The sequence below is a fragment of the Pelophylax lessonae genome, assembly GCF_965119305.1.
Source record: "Pelophylax lessonae genome assembly, chromosome: 4".
NCBI classification, from domain to species: Eukaryota; Metazoa; Chordata; class Amphibia; order Anura; family Ranidae; genus Pelophylax; species Pelophylax lessonae.
Genome location: NC_138771.1, coordinates 27,258,100 through 27,283,107, shown reverse-complemented (window position 1 = coordinate 27,283,107; position 25,008 = coordinate 27,258,100). Strand labels below are relative to the sequence as shown.

The window sequence follows — 25,008 nt, the reverse complement described above, 5'->3', positions numbered from 1 at the left end:
TTACTGTGAAAAACCCCCTGCGTAGCCTGAGGTTAAATCTCTTCTCCTCTAATCGCATTGTGTGGCTTTTTATTTCGTTACGACTGAACAGTTTTTTTTCCTATGCTGAGATCACCGTTGAGGTATTTGTAAATCGCTATCATGTCCCCTCTCAGGCGTCTCCTTTCCAGGGAGAATAAATCAAGCGCTTGTAAGCGCTCTTCATAATTAAGGTCCTCCAATCCCCTAATTAGTTTAGTTGCTCTCCTCTGGACTCTCTCCATCTCCAACACTTCCCTTCTGAGGACTGGCGACCAGAAATGGACTCCCGATGTGGCCGGACCAGAGTTTTATAAAGTGGAAGGATTATAGCTTTATCTCTGGAATACATCCCCTTCCTTATGCATGCTATTATTCTGCCGGCTTTGGCAGCTACAGCTTGATATTGCATGCTAAGTCTATCTTCCACTAAGACTCCCAGATCTTTTTCCATTTTTTAATCCCCCAGAGGTTTCCCCCCCCCCCCCTCCCAAAGTGTATTGGGTGTTTATGTTTTTAGTCCCCAAGTGCAATACCTTACACTTCTCCACATTAAACCTCATTTGCCATTTAGTTGCCCACTCTTTTGTTCAGTTCATTCTGTAAGATTTCTGCCTCACGATATGAAGTTATAAACCTACTTAATTTTGTGTCATCTGCAAAAACCGAGATTGAGCTACTGATCCCGTCTTCAATGCTATTTATGAATAAATTTAACCAAATTGGTCTCAGGACTGAGCCCGGGACCAATTTTGTACAATTAATTCATAAATAGCATGGTTTTTTTCTACGGTTTGTGGAAAGTGGGTTAGAACACGTTGGTGTATCAGCTTTTAGTAATTAAACTACACAAACATCAAAAGGACATCATTTAGTTTAGTCAAAATTTTTAAAAATAGTGTTTCAGATTTATTACCAAGCACCTGTGATATCTAGGCCAGCCTAAAATAAAAGGCCAGTTAACCAAATTCGTTTTTTAGTTATGGGTAGAAAGCAGTGAGTTAATCCACCAGTTGGCTTTTTTTTTTATACATGGGGAACTCTAGAAGTGAGATCCCCCTGCCAACTACCTTAATCCTCAATGCAAAGGTAAGCAAGATTAGCCTTACTTCAACTACAACACCATCACTGGGAAACTCCAATACATTCCTCCAACATTCACCCAATCCCCAAGCATCGGTTCTGGGTGGACCAACCCTTCAATTGTGTAGAACAATTAATAAGATCAAGCACCAGTCGCAAAATTGTAAACCAAGTACCTTCATACCACAGACATTATTTAATGGAAGCCCATCATGGGAGATATACTATATGTAGGATGTCATTAATGGAATCTCTTGAAAATTGTAATTTCCTAGTTGCCATGCTCATACTTTGGCTTCTGGACTTGGACCCTATTAAGAGATGACATGGTAAGACTAATGCTAAAATGGGGCAAAAGATTCAAGTTTTATAGAGACCATCAATGGCAGCCCCCCATTTTTCTCAAATAAAAAGAGCAAAGTGCGCAGACTAAGTGTAGTTGGTAAATAAACGTTTATTAAAGGAAGGCAATCAGCAACTCACATGAAGCAAAACAAATTGTGCTTATGGTTTTCAAAAGGATTCCCAGCTGTGTGGATGATCTCATGCCTTCATAGGTCCACATGTGCTGCTTCAGTTTTCCTGTCTCAGGGTTGCCTGGTCAGCCCGGCTACCACACTTCCCCCTTTACAGCAGCAGCTCCATCTTGGGATCCTGGATGCCTCCTCATCCCAGCTGCAGATGCATCAATGACTGTAATTCATGAGATCATCCACACACAGAGATGTATAGTAACTAAGTAGAACTACTTCACTACTGTACTTAAGTACCGAAAGGCGGTATCTGTACTTTCCTAGAGTAGAATTTTTTTCTCCTACTTCCACTTTTATTTCACTAAATTTTTTCAATGATTTCAATACTTCTACTCCGATAGTTACTCGTTACAATTATAAAAATGACCACTGCCAGAACAGTAGATGGCAGGTTTCATGAAGCTCAAAACATGTGTATTATCAGCGCATATGAAAATAAATGCTACTGTATGTATAAATAAAAGCTGCATTTGAAATAATAAAAAACAATATGATGTTCAAACTTTTGACTTCTTTCTTTAATAACTACATAACACAGTACTTGTACTTTTACTTTCAGTACTTGAGTAGCAAAATTAAATAAAAAAAAACTACTTGCAATACTTAAGTACAAAAAATGTTGAATACTTTAGTACTTCTACTCAAGTCACTTTTTGATCGAGCACTTGTACTTTTACTCAAGTATGGGTTTCGAGTACTTTATACAACTCTGTCCACACGCTGTGAGCTGCCAATTATTGTGTGTTGTGACCACCTCTCCAACTTGCTGCACTTAGATTGGCCCGTTGCTGTCTCTTACCTATTGCAGATGTCATACAGATCATATCCAGTTTATCCACTGTGAAAGTTTATTTGGTGTCCTCCCCAGCTGGGAATTCTTTTGAGAACCATGAGAAGCACAACTGATTTTACTTCATGTGGGTTGCGGATGGTTTTCCTTTAACAAACCTTTATTACACCCACTACACTTAGTCAGCACATTTTGCTCTTTTTTTCCTTTGTCACCTAGAGATCTCTTTAGTCTCTCAGAAGTGTCCTGTAAGTTTGCTGGATTGGATTATTCAGTGGTCCCCAAAGCCATAGGATTTGTCATAAGGATTTGGACCACACTGTGCTTTCCATCCGTGTAGTTTGTGTAGCCCAGGATCAACCCATCGTACCATACTGACAATTTTTTGTCCAAATTTTTCTCAAGATCTGTGTTTTTAAAACATATTTAGCTTCTTAAACAGAGGTTTACTCCATATCTCATGGATTCGATTAGAAAAAAAAAAATTGATAAAAAAAAAAAAAATTGTGGTCCTTCGTCCATACAAAGTACAGAATATAAATCATACAGAGATTGTTATAATATACACTGCTCAAAAAAATTAAAGGAACACTTTTTTAATCAGAGTATAGCATCAAGTCAATTAAACTCCTGGGATATTGATCTGGTCAGTTAAGTAGCAGAGGGGGTTGTTAATCAGTTTCAGCTGCTTTAGTGTTAATTGTTAGATGGGCAACAATGAGACGACCTCCAATGTTTTACACGTGGAGACCACAGACATTTTTTCCCGTACTCATCTTTTCTAAATGTTTTTCATTCGATTTTCATTTGGCTAGAACTAGTGTCACTACTGGTAGCATGAGGCGATACCTGGACCCTATAGAGGTATAGGTGATTAAATACCACCAAAAGAAAGCTCTATTTGTGGGAAAAAAAGGACAAAGATTTTTTTTGGGGTACAGTGTCGCACGACCACGCAATAGTCAGTTAAAGTAACGCAGTGCCGTATCGCAAAAAATGGCCTGGTCATTAACCACTTACCACATACTAACGTAGATCTACGTCAGTAAACTTTGCGGTGTTATACCGGGATGATGCCTCTAGCTAGAGGCACCATCCCGGTACCGTGGTTTGAAGCCGACGGTCGGCTTTCCGTCGGTACCGACCGATGCGGCTCGGGAGCCGCTCGATCGGTACCCGGGGGGCGGGAGGGGACGTCCCCCCCCCCCCTCCCGCCGCCTTCCGTGGCTTTGCTCGGGGCTCCCGTCCCACCGGGAGCCCCGAGCACCCAGCCGGCACTTCCGCCGACTGGATGGAGTCCCGATGAATGCCGGAAACGGCATCGATCGGGTCTCCGATGACGTAACCCGGAGGCGGCGTCCATGACGTCACGTCCGGGTTACTGTGCTGCAAAAGGCGGCAAATTTAAAAAACGGCTGTATGCAAAAATGCCGTTTTCGGCGTTTTGCATACAGGGAAGTGTAGTGGAGGGGTTTGGGGTCTTTTAGACCCTCGATCCCTCCATAAAGTGTACCTGTCACTACATATTGGTGTCACAAGGGATGTTTACATTGCTTTTGACAGCAATAAAAGTGATCAGATTTTTATTTTTTTTTAAACTTTAATAAAGTTAAAAAAATAAATAAAATAAATGGGAAAAAAAAAAAAAAAATTTAGCCGCCCCCGTCACCGTTAGCTCGCGCACAAAAAAAAAACGTATACGGAAGTGGAGCCGCAAATGAAATCGATGTTCAAACCACACATGTGAGGTATCGCCGCGAACGCCAGAGCGTGAGCAATAATTTTAAAAAAAGAGCTACACTATAACTCAAAACTGGTAACCGTTAAATAAATTTAAAGCGTCGAAGATTGAGATCTCTATTGAACGTAGTTTGTCGCGATCCCACGGGGGGGCGCAATTTTAAACCGTAACATGTTGGGTATCTATTTACTTGGCGTGACATCATCTTTCACAATATACAAAAAAAATGGGCTAACTTTACTGTTTAGTATTTTTTAAAATTAGTGAAATGTGATTTTTCAAAATTTTTCCAAAAAAATGGCGCTTTAAAGACCGCTGCGCAAATACCGCGTGATAAAAAATATTGCAATGACCGACATTTTATTCTCCAGAGTCTTTGCTAAAAAAATATATATAATGTTTGGGGGTTCTAAGTAGTTTTCTAGGAAAAAATACTGGTTTTAACGCGTGAACAAAAAGTGTCCGAAATAGGGCTGGGGCTTAAGTGGTTAAGGGGGTAAAACCTTCCGGACCTTAAGTAGTTAAGGTGATTACTTTCAGGGCCAGAATAGTGGAACTAAGGTAACACAGTTTGATGGCTGTCCTGTGCCAGGAGAAGGCTAACAATAGCCAGGGTCATTTCTGCTGCATAGGGCACGTGGGACAACACCACAAATACACAACACACAGGGTTGATATCGGTCAATTTTAAGCAGTATGCTGACACAAAAGGCATATACTACATGTAATATGTGTATTGCACTGTGATGACACCTTTAATTGAAGTGATTCAGTCATATCTTTGTGGTGCAATTTTTGCAACTGTGGCATGCCGACCAACAGATCCATAACAGAGCAGCATCCATAGATTCCGAATAGGAACGTATGCAGCCTGTGTGTCATTCTGTTGGTCAGATCTTCCGGTGTGAATGTGTGGCCGGCCTCGTGTGTGTGAGTCATTGTTTCATGTTGATTGTTGTGTTTGTCGGTTATCTTCCACAATTGAATCCTTTATATATTTTGTACACTGTTCCCCCTATTGGGGGTTTTTAGACATTGTGTCTGTTTGCTCTTCAATAAAGATTTTTTTCTAAATGTATACAGTTTGTGTGAGCATCCCTCAATGCAGCCGTTCTAGGGAGCTGTTCTATAGCTCCCACCTTCCTTGATTCTGTTATTGATATCGGTCAATTTTAACATGATGAACCGTAATGATAATCTGTAAGGTTACTTTAGGCCAACTTTTCTTGCAACCATCCCATGTAGAGGTCTTCCAAATTGTTTACAGGCCAACAGATATGTGCTTGAATGATGGCGTACAATTAGCATGGAAGATATGATTGTATGGGGGCTGTATTCATGCATTCATGTGCCTGCTTTCATCTGCCCCTGTCTGCAGACTAGTGGGCATAGTTTTTCAATTTGGGGAAGTGGTGGTAGGGGGATTATCAGTTTTAAGGGGTTTATTCATGGGATAACAGTGAGAGGTGAAGAGGTGAGCCTTGAGACCCTTTTGGATGCAAATGTTCTGGTCAAGGGATGGTTATGGTCACCAGTGGAGGAGCAGAGTAAATGATCTTTGTGGGCCAGTTACAGCATTGTACAAAGGAAATACGTGAACATAGTGGGCCAGCAACATTGAGCATGCTAGCCAGTCAGATAGGGTTGTGGGAAGAGAATTTGAGTCATCAGTCCCGGGGGGGGGGAAACAAACTGCAATTAATCAGTCCAGGTGGTCTGGATAAAGCCACAAAATATCAGACTGGGTGGGGTAGGGGGAAATCACAGGTAACAAGACCATTACACTGTTCATCATTCTGGTGAGAGGATGAGCTGGGTAATCAGTGTAAACGAAGGTCCTAAGTAATCAGTCTGGAGGCATTTATTCATCATCAGTCCGTTCACTGGTCATTATGAGGAGTGGATGACGCCATCTGGTATTTCAATATTCTGGTATCCACAGTGAATTTAATTATTAGCTCTGATATTAGTTGGGCTTTAAAAAATTAACATTATTACTGATAGCACTGCTTGATGTAATCTTGTTCTGCCCATATTCTTTATGGCCTTGTGATATTTTATCATTCTGTTTCACTAAGTACAAATAAGTTAATTCCGCAACGGCAGTTAAGAAGCCTTTATCCTCTTTTTAAGCCTCCAACCATGGGTTTCTAATGCCTCGTTTCCACTGAGCGGTACGGTTCGGTACGCAATTTTTGGCGTTTCCATTGTCAAAAGTTGTGAATGGTACCCTAATTCCGAACCGTACCATACCACTTTTTTTGGACCCTTTCGTTGGGGTACCAAGCACATTAGTACCATACCAACAGGGTGGAGCTACACTGTTGAGGTACTGTTGGCAGTGGAAACGCAAGCCTGATCAAGGTGTACCGTTCTGAACCGTACTGAACTTTACCAAACCGTACTGCTCATGGCGCTTTTCCACTGCATGGAACCCAACTATTCGGCTCGCTTTTGCGCTTTTCCACTGCATGGTATCACATGGTACGGTGTTGGAACTGTTCGGTACGGTGGCGCTTTTCCACTGCATGGAACCGAACGGTACGGCTCGCTTAAACAGTACCACCTCGGTTGTGGTTCCAAGAGGGCCGTACCGGTACCATATCCCACAATCTTTTGCATGCAGTCTTGACTGTTTGTCACTACTAGCTACTGATTGGACAGAGAATCGTTGTTATCCCACCCACTTACTAATAGTGGGAAAGCAAACCATACCGAACCGTTCCAACACCGTACCATGCGGTACCATGCAGTGGAAAACCAAACCGAGCCAAGCAGAGCCGAGTGGAGCCGAGCCGGTACTTGCAGTGGAAAAGTGTCATCAGTGGAAACGAGGCATTACTGGAATTGAATATCCAGGAAAGGAGCATTAAAATACAAGCTGATATTCTTTTGTTCTGATGTTTAAATACAGGTCAGCTGTAGGAAGAAGGTAGGGGAAAATACCAGGATCTTTAGAGCAAATGTTATGTAAGCTGTAAGTATATGACGTTTTTCCTTGAAGTTTTTTTTGTTTTTGGGAACAGAGATCTTATCAAGAATTTACCTGCCACAAATAGAGAAGGTCAATGACCCAGTGAATTCCTTTTTCAATCCACCATATAAAGCTACTTTGGAAAATTTCATTTATTTTGAGTAGAGAGAAGCAGGGTTGGAAATTCTGACATTCTTAATTGCTTACAGAGAAAAAAAGGGAAGAAAAAATTGGTCTTTTCAGGCCACAAAGGAGGGATAATCAAAATGATATAAAATACATGCTTTTATTATATCCAAGAAAAAGTTAAAATCATTTACATAGACACAAACCAATACAGATTAAAAATATTCCTATTAGGAATATCAACGAGTACAATAAGTCCTAATATGTAGTGTAGGTCTTCAAAGCCGACACGCATCACCACAAGCTTCTTCAGGGCTGTACAGACAATACATTATCTGAAATACGGCACATGCAAAGAAAGTCTTTTCCTGGGCAGACGCCGGGACCATATAAAGGAATGACCATTTCTAGATTGTATATTAATCCTCACGTTATGAAACCAAACGGGAGGGAAAATGAACTGATGGGAATACGGGATTGCACAATTTGTAGTCTATGGAACAGGTTCTTAATAGCAGACTGTTCCCTGTTCTCTGTTTGGGTAACCAAATATGACTGCACTATGGAGTTTGGACGTCACTTACAGGATCAACAAATCTTCAACTATTAAATTAATCCCAGAGTCAGTAAAAGATATCCAAAATGGTATCCCCAACACTTGTCAGGCATAGCATATCCACATGGTCACTCCTCTTTATTCTTAATTTCTGTCTGTGTCACTGTGGGGAGACTCGCCCTCACCTCATGTCCTGGGAACCAATGTCACCAGGACAGAATGGAAATCTGAAATTTTAGAACTACCAACAAAAATGAGTAGAGGGGAAATATACTAGAAAGGACACATATTCTAGTGACAACTGTCACAGCATGATAACTCCTGATAAGGTCTCCCACACAGGAGATAAATGCAGCTGGAAATTTGCGTCAGGGTGGATACATAGAGATAGATTAGCAGAAAGCTGGCCTATTCATAGCATAACTGCATGTTTCTTCCTTTCTCTGCCTATGTGGAGAGGGGGTGTGTGTCTTTCCTCCAATCAGCTGTCACACAGTGTATGCCTAGACTACACTCCCAGTGCTGGAACAGAAGGAACAAAATTCTAACACGAGGTTCACTTTCTAAAAAGTGTAGAAAGCTGAAGACAGCAGATATACAAATAAAACTTATGTAGGGAGATTTGTTTCATCTCTGTGTATCATCTGAGGCTGTTCACTTTACTGGGTTTATATGAGAGTTTACATCCACTTTAGGAAGGTGGGAGATGCACATCAGCGGACTCCTAATTCAGGGACAACGATGTCCTGTTCTGGTTCACCCGTCCCGATTGCAGTCTACCTGGAGTGATTGCATCCAGTTTCTTGATATTAGTTGTTTCTTTGTTAAATTGTATAGTCATTAGTAGGTTTTACTGGGCTATAGACCAAACTACCTCTCGTTTTGAGATATAGGGTCAAAGGGATCCATACCTTATGATAGGAGCCACTAATCAGGCCGGTCACGCCTATCCTCCCATTAGGAAGTGGGGTAGAAGCAGCCCCCCTTTCTCTTCTCTTTAACACCTCGGGCTCCTCTCAATCAATCTATAAAGGTATCAGATTCCCCCTGCTTTACAATGTTCAAAATACTTTTGAACAAATGTTTTCATGAATGTTTAGTCTTCATGCTTTATAAGCCTACGGCAGTTATTCTCCTATGTAACTCTTATTGTGGTGTGCACATGTTCCTTACCTCCATATATTACTAAGCAATATGTATTTCCACACTATAAACTTTTATTTTGTGTAGTATTCATTTCTTTTTAGAAATAACTTGTATCAAAATCTATCCTAAGGATATTAAAGGAGTTGTAAAGTCAGAAGGTTTTTTATCTTAATGCATTAAGATAAAAAGCCTTCTGTGTGAAGCAGCCTCCCAGCACCCCCTAATACTTACCTGAGCCCGATCCCTGTCCAGAAATGTCCACGAGTCCCTAGGCCGTCCGGGACTCTCCCTCCTGATTGGCTGAGACACAGCTGTTTCGCCACTGGCTCCCACAGCTGTCAAACTCAGTTAGCCAATCAGGTGAGAAAGGGGGCAGGGACAAACTGCAGCTTCGTGTCTGAATGGACACAGGGAGCTGTGACTGGGCTTGGGTGCCTCCATAGCAAGCTGCTTGCTGTGGGGGCACTGGACAGAAGGGAGGGGGTTAGTATAAAAAAAAAAACGAGACATTTACAACCACTTTAAACTGATCTTAAATGCAAGCTAAGCGTCCGGAATGCTACATTATTCCATCCACATATGTAAGCTCTAGACTAGATGCAAGAATCACATTCTTCATATAACTGTATAAGAACAATGCAACTTTTAAACAAATATATTTGATTTATTCAATTACTTAATAGCTTTCCCTCCCAGTGGTTTAGGTAAAACAGTGTAACATGACTTTGCACACACCAAAAAAGTACAGTGATGAAATATTTAAAAAAATCTTACTTGTGACCAAGCTCATGAGCTATAGTAAAGGCCAGATTAAGACCATTATCTTCTGCCAGAACACATTTACGCTTAGGGCTGCATGCTCCCCCAAGGTAGGCGATTCCTGTAGATAAAATTGAAGAATGATTAAAGGTTGTAAACATTAATGTCATCGATTTTTTGTTTACTGACGCATTACCAGAGTAACAACAATTTGCAAAAAGTATAGTATTGTTTTGGAGCACAAAACAGCAATCACAGTGAAGGTAAATAGATACCATATTTTGTGATGAAGTTGGAGAGGCTTGTGTTCCAGGACTAGATCACAGAAGGGTCCGCCCAGACCAAGCCTCACTGAGAGGTTCCACCCAAAAAGTGCTTAATTATCATGATCTTTGACTCTTCTGTGCTCCAGTCACAGAATAATACAGCTTTGTTAAGGCCAATGTCATTGGAATGAGGCCGACTTGTTTGTTCATTCCATGTGGGGAGCCTTGAGGAGCCCCATTAGTAAGCACCCTAAACCACAGAGATGGGCAGATTGAGGGCTTTGAGCTACAGTTGCCTATGGCACTATGATTACAAGATAAGGCTCCAAACACCCAATGATAAAATGAAAACCACAAATTGCCGAACATGCAAACGAGCTCCAAAGACATGCAAGGATGGCTCTTGTTTTTCAAGTCCAGGACTCAAAAAGTACTGAAGCCTGTGGGGCACCATTATAGCCAGGTAACTAGCATTTTTAGACGAAAGGTCAGCAATGACAGCCTCTATGTGGTAGAGGTTTGTAGGTGTGCATGTGTAATGGACCTAAGGGTTCAATATCTGAATATCCTTAAAATAACACGGAAACACATATCACTTAAAGGATAGAAGAAAAAGAAATTTGGACTTTATTGGCACCGGTATTAAAAATGTATATTTTTATTGAAAAATTACAGGAAAACATTTATAACGAAGACAGAAAAGAAATATACAAAATAACAAACATACAAGGCGTTATCCCCATCCGGGGGGGTGTATGTGTGGTCGTTGGACCTGGAGCAAACCTTTGCCTGGATATACCAGGGTCTTAGGCATATGAGGTGTACCCACCTCGCCTTCCTCCGTTTGGATTCGAAGGCCGTGGGGTCTTCTTCTATCTGGCCCCTCTATTATTTCGTTACCGGGTGTCCATGACAGGGTGTCCATGATCCTATCAGGACCTATTTTGCTCCAACCACAACGTACCGACCCCCTCGTTACGCTTTGTAGCCTACCAGGCCCAGTTCATTACAAAGTTTTATCACCTGAACCTCCTTTCAGATGTTTGCTTACACCACGCGCTCCAGAGGAAGCTTACTATGTTAAGCGAAACATGTAGGGCAACTGGGATTTAACTCAACATCTGTTTATTCACATTGTACAGACGACCTCCAGAGACGGTTACCATCCCTCTCTATGGCCGCCTTATGAATACAGGTTACTTTGTGATATATGTGATTGTTGTTACAATTATAATTACCTAATAGGCTGTGCGATTTAATTTGCACACCGTTTTGAGGCTTTGCCGCCTGATTTCATTGTATGTAAACTGTATGTTTGTTATTTTGTATATTTCTTTTCTGTCTTCGTTATAAATGTTTTCCTGTGATTTTTCAATAAAAATATACATTTTTAATACCAGTGCCAATAAAGTCCAAATTTCTTTTTCTTCTATCCTCCAATTCCACTATCAAGGATGTGGCACCCATAATTATCCCTTTTTGCGCCTAGGTACCCTGTGACCTAGGAGCGCATATACAAACTATCTGACATATCACTTAAAGCTATTTTTGATAATAAGTAGGAAAATTAGTTCATAGGTTTTTTGCTCTCAAACATTGTAGCAGAATGGACACTTGTCATACACTTTTCATTTCCTTTGTTCAGCTGTCCATACCCTCCATTCGTTTACCGAACCCCATCTGTATGGTCCATGGGTTTGCATCTTTTAATACCCAACCCTCCTTGGCTGTTAACCGCAAATTACTTTTAAGCAAATTTTTTCCCCTATGTGGCCATCGTTCTTATCGCCGAACGCACGTGTGCAAACAAACGGTGGCCATTTTGTCTCTCCATGGGCAGCGGTACATGGTCATAGACGACCTGGAACTAAATTCGCTACCCAACCCCACGAACACCTGGGTAAATTGATACCGCTGCCCATCCAACTTCCCGAACCATTATGAGAATGGCGCCCGGGAGACCTAAACCACCGAACAGGGGGAATATTCGTATGTTGGCAGCCAGGGGGAGCCTTCTACGGTATTCATGTGAGAACTCCCGAAAGAAGACCGGTCGAGCCTATATTTCTCTGGAACGGTTTCTGGGGCTTCGCCTCGTGGCCGACCGGTCAAAACTTCACTCCAATGGCGTTTCCGAACCAGCGAAGGGATCTGAGTGATATTTTGACAAAGTGTGCGCTCAGATCCCGGCTATTCGGTGATGAGACTTTCGTGGGGTTCTGAAATATTAAAATGTGGCTTACGGTGTTTGCAAATATTGTATATTCTCTGTACCTGAGAGATAATTGAATTAAAAAGTGTTCTTAGGCAATGATCTCTCAGGCACAGAGGAGGAGTCTGAAATGTTTACTTGTCCATAGTCCCCTCTCAGGTCCAGCGGGGAATGCCCCTGGAATACGATTTAAGAAACCCCTTGCATGGGGAGTTTCATAAAAGCCAGCTGTAGCTGAATAAAAAGAGTTCTTGGCACCCCAGAACTGCGTTTCCTCCAGTTACTGGGGGGGATTTTGCCTTGGATATTTTTTGTACTTCCTCAGCTTCAAGGATTATACAGCGGAGATACCTATGCTGGGTATTGGAGCTCCGCTACAAACATATTTCAGAATGTGGAATACCAAGAAATGAGATTATGCTATATAAACCAAAGCAAATTGAGTTTGGAAATTGCAAGCCAAGTGCACAGTACAGTACCATAATGCTTGGTTACTGGCGAGTCAGCGAGGGCACATAAACACATGACTCATTATTCCCCCCAACTGGTCACCAGGGGAGAGGCCTTTAATAAATGCACAATTATCATACTGCCAATAGCTACTCCCCTATGTGTAACTGATATTGGTGTCAGAGGTCAAGCTCCAGCTGTCCCAGCAGCTGAATAAAAATTTTCAAAGTAGACGTGGTGATTTCCAGCATAAAAAAAAAAAAAGAAAAACGCTGCAATGACTAGGATTAACCTACCTATATTAGGAATCATTATCAAGGAGAACCGGATATCTACATACTTCTGCACAAAAACTCATGCTTGTACAGAGATAGCAAAACAGGTCTTACACTGATTGTGTATATATTCGGAGAGTCCCTTGTATGCCAACCTTTCCTAATACCAGTACATGAGATTGCCATCATCTAGACCAGAGGTCTCCAAACTCCACCCATGGGCCAGAAGTGGCCCTTTGCTTGCCTTTATCTGGCCTTTAGGGACTTTCTCACCCGTTGATATCAGGCTCTATTATAGTCACTGAAACGAGGCACAATTCCACTGTCTGACACCAAAGATGAGGCACCATTTTTTCCACTGACGCCAACAATGGGGCAAGATTTCTTTCACTGACACCAATGATGGAGCACTTTTTATTCTAATGATATAAAATGATCGGGCAATATTCCTTTCCGATGACACCAATGATGAGGCATCTATTTCTTCCACTGACACCGACAATGGGATACTATTCATTCTACTGACACCAATGATGGGGCAACTATTCCTTCCACTGACACCGACAATGGGATACTATTCATTCCCCTGACACCAATGATTGAGCACTATTCATTCCACTGACACCAATGATGGGGCACTATTCCTCCCACTGACCCCAACGATGGGGCACTAATCCTCCCACTGACCCCAACAATTGGGCACTATTAATTCCACTGACACAGATGATGGGGCACTATTCATTCCCCTGACACCAATGATGGGGCACTATTCCTCCCACTGACCCCAATGATGGGGCACTATTCCTCTCACTGACCCCAACAAAGGGGCACTATTCCTTCCACTGACCCCAACAATGGGGCACTATTAATTCCACGGACATCAATGATGGGGCAGTATTCATTCCACTGACACCAATGATGGGGGCACTATTCCTCCCACTGACCCCAACAAAGGGGCACTATTCCTCCCACTGACCCAACAATGGGACACTATTTCTCCCACTGACCCCAACAATGGGGCACTATTCCTCTCCCACTGACACCGATGATGGGGCACTATTCATTCCAATGATACCAATGATGGGGCACTATTCCTCCCACTGACACAAACAATGGGGCTCTATTCATTCCGCTGACACCAATGATGGGGGAATATTCCTCCTCCTGCTGACTACAGGCGTATATTCTTTTTTTACTCTGTGAAGTTTAGGGGTGATAGCTACTGTGATAATGCTTCAGGATCACATGCAATGTAATTTGGGGGGTAGGTCTTAGAATGTGTAAGGGGGCCTCAAAATTTCAGATGGCTGCCCTGCATGTCTTGCATTGAGTTTGTGCTTGGAAACATGAACATGCGTGTGGGCGCGGAGCAGTATCCAGTGACAAACGGGGGAGAGGGCTTACACGGAGACCAGGTGTAATGTGTATAAACTGCAACGTATGAAGAAGTACAACAGTGGCGGCTTACACATTCCCAATGGCCAGAGCACTTACAATGAACCACACAGAGGAGATCTACACACCCGGTTGATACTCGACAGCATCCGACAGAGGAGGTGGCTGTGAGGCGGATTGCTACAGGTACTCGAACAGGAAGGGATGATTTCCAAGGTACAGTGAAGGTCCCTAATTTGTTCTTCCTCCACAGAAACCGCTCCCTATGCTAAATGGTCTGTCCCTAGCCAGTGTGGGTTCTGTCCTTGACCTAACGACTCGCAAAATGCGTGCCAACCAAAGTGGGACAGTGCTATTTATTAGCATTGTCGGTGTTCTGCTGAAAACTCCAACTCGCCAAAATCTCCAACCACGTCACTTCCGGTGACTCTACAGCAGGAATAATTGGATATTTCGACAAGCTACTGTTTTCAAAGACCACTGGCAGCCTATACCCTCCGGTACACGCTATAATGACTGGACATTGTTAGTTATGCCCACTACTAATCAACAACATGGCTGCCTCCAAGGCGGCAACAACTTTTTTCCTCCTTACCCAGTGGTCTGTGAAAAGAGGCAACTGCTCATGTACCGTAGTGTTGAAGATTTTGGCAAGTTGAATTTTTTGGCAGAACACCCACACCAAAAATAGCTGCGGGGGTCACCAGGGCAGCAGCATCCAATTAGACAGCAGCTCCCCTGATGATGCCTATGGAGGCCTTTAGAGGAACATGGGATCCCCCTCGTCTGCTTTCCCACCCGGCAGCCGCTGCACAGCGCCACCCTTGCGAGAAGGCCAAAACTACACCTGCCTACATGCACATTCAATGGTCTCCTCATTTTAGCTCATACCATGGGCATCCGCAGGTAGGGGCAAGGGGGGGCAAATGACCCCCCTGGAATCTCAACTTCCCCTTTAAAGTGGTTGTTAAAACACTTTATACCATCCTGTCTGGTCTGTTTAATAATCCTGTGTGCCCCTATGTATGGATTTAAAAAAAATAAGGTGTCCTTTACCAGTTTTCAAGGTGCCGAGCACCGCTCACGTGACGCGTTGGCTCTCTTCTCTCCCCATCAGACAGCTGTCTGCAATAGGTGGGGCCGAGGATTCCTCGCGGTCATCAGTCGGGAGGAGGAGGGGAGGGGGAGAGGCAGTGGGTCACGTGAGCGGCGATTGGCGCTCTGAAAACTTGTAAAAAATGACTTATTTTTATAAAACACAGACACAGGGGCACACAGGATTATTAAACAGACTGTAGACAGGATATGAAACTTTAAATGAAACTACAGCAGCAGAAGGGGCACTGACACAGGAGCAGACAGGCAGGGAGGGAGGGGGGAGAGAGGACAGAGGAGGACAGGAGGGCTGCGGAGGACAGGAGGCACATAAACTGACCACAGTGTCAGGGCTCAGCAGCCATGATATACCGTGGTCAGTTTACAGAGGGGAGGACATAGCCAGGCAGGATCAGCCAGGTATTTTAGGTAATACGTGGGGGCCGAATTACACAGCACAAGGACTGTGCTGTATAACATGCTTTAAGGGAACAGGATCAATTTCAAAAAGGGGCAGAGCATGGATGACCTTAAAATGATGCCCCCCCCCCCCCTGAAAAAAATTCTGTGGACGCCCATGGCTCATACTAGACTTTCTTACAACTACACCTAAACCAAGGGCATTATTTAACTTTAATTAAAGCCGTACAGTTTGTTTTTATCTACAGACACCCCTTACCTGCACAGACAATTTTTTTTGGTAAAGGTGACCTAACCCTTTAAATAGCTGCTTGTCCTGACACAGAGATCCATGTACCAGGCTTGTTTCTCACAGGCATCAAATACGTCTGAATTTAATTAAACCCTCATTCACATCGAAATCCTGGGAACAGAAAATGAAAGCTTGCACATTTCATATCAGCGGCTTCCCTCTGCAGAACAGTAGCATTGCTTCGTTCAGACAGATGTGTAGATACGGGGGTGAATGACGGGCCTGTATACGCTTGTTAGCCGGGTTACACTGAGTTTCCACACAGCCGGCTTCTCCATAGGTTACCCCGGGACAGGTTCTCAGACTGGACTGAAAAGCTGACGGAATTTCTCTACTTCCATGGAAAATCTGATGGGGTCTCCTCGTATAAACCATTTATTTTCACTTGAAGTGACCTCAGATAAACCATCTGGGCTTCATTTGCTTCCTGAGACATCCGAGACCCATTTGTACATTTATCATAGTAAAGAATGAAGGTCAATCTTCAGAGACCTCCACAACAGTCGTATACGGTCCTTACACAGGCTTCCAGTTCTCACCCCCTAATAAAAAGGCTAACTGCTTGGCTTGTCATATTTAACCTCTTCATTACTGGCACTTTCATCCCCTTCCTGCCCAGGCTAGATTTCAGCTTTCAGCGCAGTCACATTTTGAATGACAATTGCGCGGTCATGCAACACTGTACCCATATGACATTTTTATCATTTGTTTTCACACAAATAGGTCTTTGTTTTGGTGGAATTAAATTACCACTGGGTTTATTTTTTTGCTAAACAAATGAAAAAAAAAAATATTTTTGCAAATAAGTAATTTTTCTTCTTCACTGATGGGTGCTGATGAGGCGGCACTAATGGACATTGATAGGCTGCACTGATGGGCACTGAGGAAGCACTGAAAGCAGTGATGGGCACCAATAGGCTGCACTGATTGGGCTGCACTGATGGGCACTGAGGAAGCACTTATAGGCAGCAGTGATGGGCACCAATAGGCTGCACTGATGGGCACTAAGGAAGCACTTATAGGCAGCAGTGATGGGCACCAATAGGCTGCACTGATGGGCACTAAGGAAGCACTTATAGGCAGCAGTGATGGGCACCAATAGGCTGCACTGATGGGCACTGAGGAAGTACTGATAGGCAGCAGTGATGGGCATCAATAGGCTGCAATGATGGGCACTAAGGAAGCACTTATAGGCAGCAGTGATGGGCACCAATAGGCTGCACTGATGGGCACTAAGGAAGCACTTATAGGCAGCAGTGATGGGCACCAATAGGCTGAACTGATGGGCACTAATTAAGCACTTATAGGAACCAGTGATGGGCACCAATAGGCTGAACTGATGGGCACTAATGAAGCACTTATAGGAACCAGTGATGGGCACCAATAGGCTGCACTGATGGGCACTGAGGAAGTACTGATAGGCTGCACTGATCGGCACCATTAGGCTGCACTGATCGGCACTGATATGCTGGACTGATTGGGCTGCACTGGTTATTAGGGCACTAATGATCAGTGTAAATCTCCCCTGTCACAGGAAAGCTGGTTATCAGCTTTCCTTTCCTCAGACAGTGACAGCGCTGAAGAAAGGAAATGACGATAACCAGCATTTGTTTACATGTGATCAGCTGTGATTGGACACAGCTGATCATATGGTCAAGAGTCTACGTCATTGGAGCTTTACCCTGTTTGGTGATGACCAGTGTCCAACAGACACAGCTCATCACCAATTGCTGCGAATGAGCGTCGGAATCGGATGGACGTCATATGGACGCTCAACGGCCCTCAATCCAATACAGGCCGGCAGGAAGGTGTTAAATTATTTTTTAGTTTTGGGTACAGTGGAGAGGGATTAGAACCCCTGACAACTGTGGGTTGTCACCAAAACCGTAAGATACATTTTCCGATGGGGACATTAGTTCTGGGATTTGTTCACGTTGGAGGAATTTCCTGTCACTTCCTGTTTGGTTTCGGGACAGGATGAGAAGGGAAATCTGTCCAATGAGACACAGATGGCAAAAATAAAACCTGACAGGGGTTATAACCCTCCCTTACCCTATCCAAAATGAAAAAAAAAAAGCAAGAGTGCTCCCATAGCAAGCAGTTTTCCATAGGGGCACTTGGTGAGTGGGTGGAGCCAGGAGCGCTTTTGGGGGGATGCCAGAAGAGGAGGATCGGGGCTGCTCTGTGCAAAACTATTACACAGAGCAAGTAAGTTTAACATGTTTATTTATTTTATTAAAAAAAAAAAAAAAAAAAAAAAAAAGATGATTTACAAATCACTTTAAAGATGAACGATGCCCTCTCTATAAGTGCAGGCCATTTACAAACCTTACTAAGTCTGGCTGAAAAACTCCCAGAGATGGCACCCCAGGCCTGCCTTGCTGCTAGCACGTTGCTTAGACACTCCCAGCCATTACTACTCGCCTCTACCATCACAGGAGAGATAAAGGCCCCTTTCACACAAGCTTTCCGGTCCAGTCCGCCTGTCAGTTTTTCAGGCGGACCTGATCGGATGCTCCATACACCCCTATGGAGCAGCGGATGTCAGCGGAGACATCTACGATGACTCCCGCTGCTCTCTGATCTGATCCGGTCCATGAAATCCGGATGGATGGAAACCCTATTTTCCATCCGTCTTCAGGATCAGATCGGATGAAAACAGACAAGGGGTCAGTTTTCATCTGATCTCCCATAGAGGAGAGCGGGGATCGGACAGCTCCATCTCTGCAAAGTAAGCGGAGACACAGCTGTCATCCGCCTGCTCAGCGAGGATCAGCGGATCGATCCCCGCTGAGAAAAACGGAGTCCGTCGAGTGCACTGCCCGTGTGAAAGGGGCCTTAATGTTGTTTAATTTTGGGCAGTAAAAAAATATTGTTTTATGGCCAATGGATGGTGCTGAGGAGCATAGTAAATACATAAATCTTTGTAACAAGAAGTACAATGTAACAATTCCTGAAAATGTTAGGGGAATTGAGAAGATAAATGTAACTGATGGACTTATTATAAAGACATATGTATTTCCTATGCTCCTCAACCCCATCTAGTGGCAACAATGTGGAATTTTACTATGACCCATGAATAAAAGAACATTCATTCACAAGAGAAAAAAGCCTCAATAACATTTGTTTTTGCCCAATTCGCATAAGAATGTACATGCCGATTCACCAGACCAAGACAAATGGCCATGCAAAATGTTTTATTTTTTTTATATGTAGCACCCTACAGGGTAGGTGCTAGGCAAAAGTATAGTGGGCCTTGGCTGCCTAACAGCAGGGACATGATTTCAGCTTGGCTGTCATGTCTCCCATTTGAGGTTACTGAGAGGGCAGTCTCCCCATTGGCTCTGTGAGAGGATTCTCATAGGGCAGTGGAGGAAACCCAATCAGTGGCTCGGTATCTGCCCCAGAAGGCAGATTCTGCCGCAGAGGATTCTGGGAGTGGGTATATGTTTGAAGAGAACGCATGACACAGCGTCTTTGGTGGGAAGCAAAGTCCCAGGAGGGAGAGTACGGCTGTCTCTCCTCCTGTCAGAGGAAGTGGGTGTCCCGGGTGGCGGCCTGGGAACCCAGAGTGAAGCTGAGCTGCAGGGGGGATCCGTGTGCCGAGAACCAGCGGAGAGCGAGAGGGGTCCAGTTCCAGGAAAGCCTACAAAGGTCATGAGTACTGTGGACTGCCCCTGGTGGTCTGCTTAGTGTCAGAGGGGACCACTCCGGAGAAGTTTCTAGGGATCCAGGAGTCAACTAATTGTTAAAGGGGGTGCCTAGTCAGAGGACCCTGAAGTATTAGAGAGGGTACCTAGGTAGAGGACCCTGAAGTATTAGAGAAGGTACCTAGGTAGAGGACCCTGAAGTATTAGAGAGGGTACCTAGTCAGAGGACCCAGAGAGGGTACCTAGGTAGAGGAAGTATTAGAGAAGGTACCTAGGTAGAGGAAGTATTAGAGAGGGTACCTAGGTAGAGGACCCTGAAGTATTAGAGAGGGTACCTAGTCAGAGGACCCAGAGAGGGTACCTAGGTAGAGGAAGTATTAGAGAAGGTACCTAGGCAGAGGAAGTATTAGAGAGGGTACCTAGGTAGAGGAAGTGTTAGAGAGGGTACCTAGGTAGAGATAGTATTAGAGAAGGTACCTAGGTAGAGGACCCTGAAGTATTAGAGAGGGTACCTAGGTAGAGGAAGTATTAGAGAAGGTACCTAGGTAGAGGAAGTATTAGAGAGGGTACCTAGGTAGAGGAAGTATTAGAGAGGGTACCTAGGTAGAGGACCCTGAAGTATTAGAGGGTACCTAGGTAGAGGAAGTATTAGAGAGGGTACCTAGGTAGAGGAAGTATTAGAGAGGGTACCTAGGTAGAGGACCCTGAAGTATTAGAGGGTACCTAGGTAGAGGAAGTATTAGAGAGGGTACCTAGGTAGAGGAAGTATTAGAGAGGGTACCTAGGTAGAGGAAGTATTAGAGAGGGTACCTAGGTAGAGGAAGTATTAGAGAGGGTACCTAGGTAGAGGACCCTGAAGTATTAGAGAGGGTACCTAGGTAGAGGAAGTATTAGAGAAGGTACCTAGATAGAGGACCCTGAAGTATTAGAGAAGGTACCTAGGTAGAGGAAGTATTAGAGAGGGTACCTAGGTAGAGGACCCTGAAGTATTAGAGAGGGTACCTAGGTAGAGGAAGTATTACAGAAGGTACCTAGGTAGAGGAAGTATTAGAGAAGGTACCTAGGTAGAGGAAGTATTAGAGAGGGTACCTAGGTAGAGGACCCTGAAGTATTAGAGGGTACCTAGGTAGAGGAAGTATTAGAGAGGGTACCTAGGTAGAGGAAGTATTAGAGAGGGTACCTAGGTAGAGGACCCTGAAGTATTAGAGGGTACCTAGGTAGAGGAAGTATTAGAGAGGGTACCTAGGTAGAGGAAGTATTAGAGAAGGTACCTAGGTAGAGGAAGTATTAGAGAGGGTACCTAGGTAGAGGAAGTATTAGAGAGGGTACCTAGGTAGAGGAAGTATTAGAGAGGGTACCTAGGTAGAGGACCCTGAAGTATTAGAGAGGGTACCTAGGTAGAGGAAGTATTACAGAAGGTACCTAGGTAGAGGACCCTGAAGTATTAGAGAGGGTACCTAGGTAGAGGACATTGAAGTGTGAAAAGGGGCACCTGTAGTTTGGGCCCTAAAGTGTCAATGTACAGTGTGAAGTGCACGAGGTTAAGAGTTGCAGCAGCACAAGTATCTACACAGAGCTACCTCAGCCAGTGAAGGGCTGGAGGGAGCTGTTCAGTGACTTTTGAGCTAAAGCAATGTCAGGAGTCAAGTGTTCTACAGTCCTGGATCTTCTGAGTTAAAGTTGAGGTTCCAGCACAGTTTTAGTACTACAGTATTGTAAGGGTAACCCCAGAACTCATGAGTTTCAGTAACATTTTGACTGTTGAAGCCAGATTGAAAATTATATTTATTCAGTATCTTTAGTCAGAAAGCGCCGGTCGGTATTCAGCTGGCGTCAACACAGGGCCAAAAGGCATTTTTCTTCAAGTGTCCCAAAGTTTACCAAGCTGAGCCAGAGGAGTATCCCACTCATTCCCTTCTCCCATCCCCTAAATTCAATAAAACAAATTGGATTTGGCAAAGATGCCGGAATGGTCATTGTCTCAGTTCTCACACCTGGGGTCACAACTCAAATGTGTTGGAGGTGTCACCGGTAACAATGGCAGACCCACATCAGGCATAAGACCTGGAAATACTGCACCTTATGCCCTTATGCGTTTTCCACTCGGCGGACTCCGTTTTGCTCAGCAGGGATCGAGCCGCCGATCCCCACTAAGCAGGTGGATAACTGGTCCATCTCCGCTAACTTTGCAGAGACAGACCTGTCAGATCCCTATGGGAGATCACCTGTGTGAAAGGGGCCTTAAGGTACAAATAAAAGAAGCAGTGTCTTGCTTTGGCTAATATTGCCCAAAGCAAGGAAACGTCATCTGTATTCTCATGTATTTAAATTGAAGATTTTTTTGTGCTTGGAGTTCAACTTTATGGATGTCTCTCCCATCACCCTCACCTCCAGGCCAAACCAACATTTACATGTTGGAACTACATAATCAGCACTTTGCAGCAAAAAAATCTTACCCTTGCAGACTAAAAAGCCCCCCCCCCCCCCACACTCCTATGCACATTGTGGGGGAGTATGGAACAAACTTAATTACATTCTGACAAGTGATAGCACAATAGACGATGAATAATAGTTTTACTAAGCCATTACTCCATTACTCCTAAAAACAGCATTTAAGGACATTCTGGCTGTTTACAACAGCTAAAAAAAGAAAATCTTACTCAGAACTCCAAGCACAAAGAAAAGCTTCAATTCAAATACATTCCCCAATCGCTACAAAGTATATACACTCACCGGTCACTTTATTAGGTACACCTGTTCAATTGCTTGGTAACACAAATTGCTAATCAGCCAATCACATGGCAGCAACTCAATGCATTTATTTAGGAATCTAGACATGGTAAAGACAACTTGCTGAAGTTCAAACTGAGCATCGCATCAGAATGGGGAAGAAAAGGGATTTAAGTGACTCTGAACGTTGCATGGTTGTAGGTGCCAGACGGGCTGGTCTGAGTATTTCAAAAACAGCTGATCTACTGGGATTTTCACACACATCCATCTTTCAGGATTACAGAGAATGGTCCGAAAAAAAGAAAATATCCAGTGTGGAGGAAAATGCCTTGTTGAGGTCAGAGGAGAACGGGCAGATGATAGGTTTCAGATGATAGAAAGGCAACAGTAACTCAAATAATCACTCGTTACAACCATAGTATGCAGAATACCATCTCTGAACGCACAACACATCCAACCTTGAGGCAGATGGGCTACAGCAGCAGAAGACCACACCGGGTGCCACTCCTGTCAGCTAAGAACAGCAAACTGAGGCTACAATTTGCACAGGATCACCAAAATTGGACAATAGAAAATTGGAAAAACGTTGCCTGGTCTGATGAGTCTGGATTTCAGCTGCGACATTCAGATGGTAGGGTCAGAATTTGGAGTAAACGACATGAAAGCATGGATCCATCCTACCTTGTATCAATGGTTCAGGCTGGTGGGGGTGGGGTAATGGTGTGGGGGGATATTTTCTTGGCACACTTTGGGCCCCTTAGTACCAATTGAGCATCGTATAACCTCCTCCCACCCGGTCAGTGTATATAAACGGCCGGGTGGGGGCTCCGTCGTTCTGAGTGGACGTTCCCATATGTCCCTCAGAAAGAGAACCTGGTCGCAGCTGCGCAGTGGCGCGATCCCCTGAAGGCTGTGATCACAGGACACAGCCAAGAGGAGGATTTGGGCGCTGTGTTTGGCCCTCCCGATCACTGTATGGCTGGATTCGCATCTCACAGCAGACATCATATGTGATCTGCACAGCAATGGGGTGTGAATCACATGCAATGTCTGTGTTGGCAATAGTGTAAACCCAGGCTTACACCAATAGGAAAAAAATGGTTTTCTGTAACCGATTATAAAGTGTGAGTTGGAGTTCGGCTTCAATTTGTTAGTGTTTTTAATTCTGCTACTATATCTAACACTACCCCCCAGACTGACAATGCTGCTGTGTCTCCTCTGCTCCTTCACCCAGAATGGGGGCCGTCTAATACACGAGGTGTGTTACTGGCCAGCAGTGGCGGCTGGTGCATGATAATTTGGGGGTGGGTGACAAAACCAACCCCCCCCCCCCACGGGCGGCGTGGCAAGTCCACCACCATCCTCCAGGTCAGCCAGCAGTTAAAATACACCAACCCCCCCCCCCCCCCCCACGGGATGGCCAGAAGGCTGGCCAGCCGGACAGCCAGCATCCTTACCTCCTCCTTTCCCAAGTGGCTGTGACTCTCCTCTGGCCATGCGTCTCCTCCCTCTTCCTGGCCAATGGCCAGTAAAATCTCTTCTCTTTTCAGCCAATCATGAAAGGGGACTCACGACCCACTTCCTGATTGGGTGAGAGGAGAATCAATGTGATAATAGTGAATGTTCTGCGCCCCGATCCCACCTTTTTTTGAAGCCTATTAGAGCCTCTGGCTCTAATCAGGTGCTTAAAAAAAAAAAAAAAACCCACTGGAATCCATGCGTCCGGCGCCCTGCATGTAGATTAGGGGGCTGGATGCATCGATGGACGGGCCGCCACTGCTGTCCAGATCCCCAGGTGAAAACAAGGAGGGGAAAAAAAAGCCCCAATAAAAGAAAGCTAATGCAGCCACCTGATGATTGGTAAGCTGCAATATAATACATTTTTGGTTTTGGGTTAATTACCGCTTTAAACGTCTTGGTTAGAAATGTCCTTATTTTAGGTCTTCTCTAAAAATGATAAACAAGAAACAAACGTCTGAATCTTTATAAAAAAGGATACCAGATGTGACCCAGCGTAAGTAACCTCATCCTGCGTCGTAGAGAGGAACGCCAGACCACAAACAATGGTTTCGCAGCGTCCGTTTTGTTCTAATAATATTTACAGCTCAGCAAAGGAAACATAACGTCTTGTATGGATACATTTAAGGTCGAGTTCTTCATCCACATCTCACGACTTTATTAACTGAACCACGTTCACCATAATGTTTATCCAGCCAAGAGGCAGGGACAGCGGCCGCTCTACATCAACCGCTATGGCGGTTTTTAAAGAAATCATTGCAATCTGTTCCAGCTGTTCCTCTTTCCATATTTTTCTTTTATGTAGATTTCAATAAGGGGTTCCCAGTATATACTGACTTCTTCTGCATTTCAACTAAGCAGATCAACGTGGTTTATGCTTGAAATACATAAACGATATTACCAAAAGTATTGGGACACCTACTTTTACACGCACATGCTCCGACGGCTCCGTATCTGAATGGACACACGGAGCTGCAGT

The 25,008-nt window shown here is 44.0% G+C and overlaps 1 protein-coding gene across 1 annotated transcript in view; it reads right to left on the bottom strand.

Annotated features, from left to right (window-relative positions):
- Nucleotides 1-25,008, bottom strand: part of ADAMTS17 (ADAM metallopeptidase with thrombospondin type 1 motif 17) — a 540,263-nt gene that overhangs the window by 316,154 nt on the left and 199,101 nt on the right. The window contains exon 8 of the mRNA XM_082253049.1: nucleotides 9,742-9,847. Within this exon, the coding sequence (XP_082109175.1) occupies nucleotides 9,742-9,847 (106 nt within the window). The remainder of the gene's footprint in view (nucleotides 1-9,741; nucleotides 9,848-25,008) is intronic.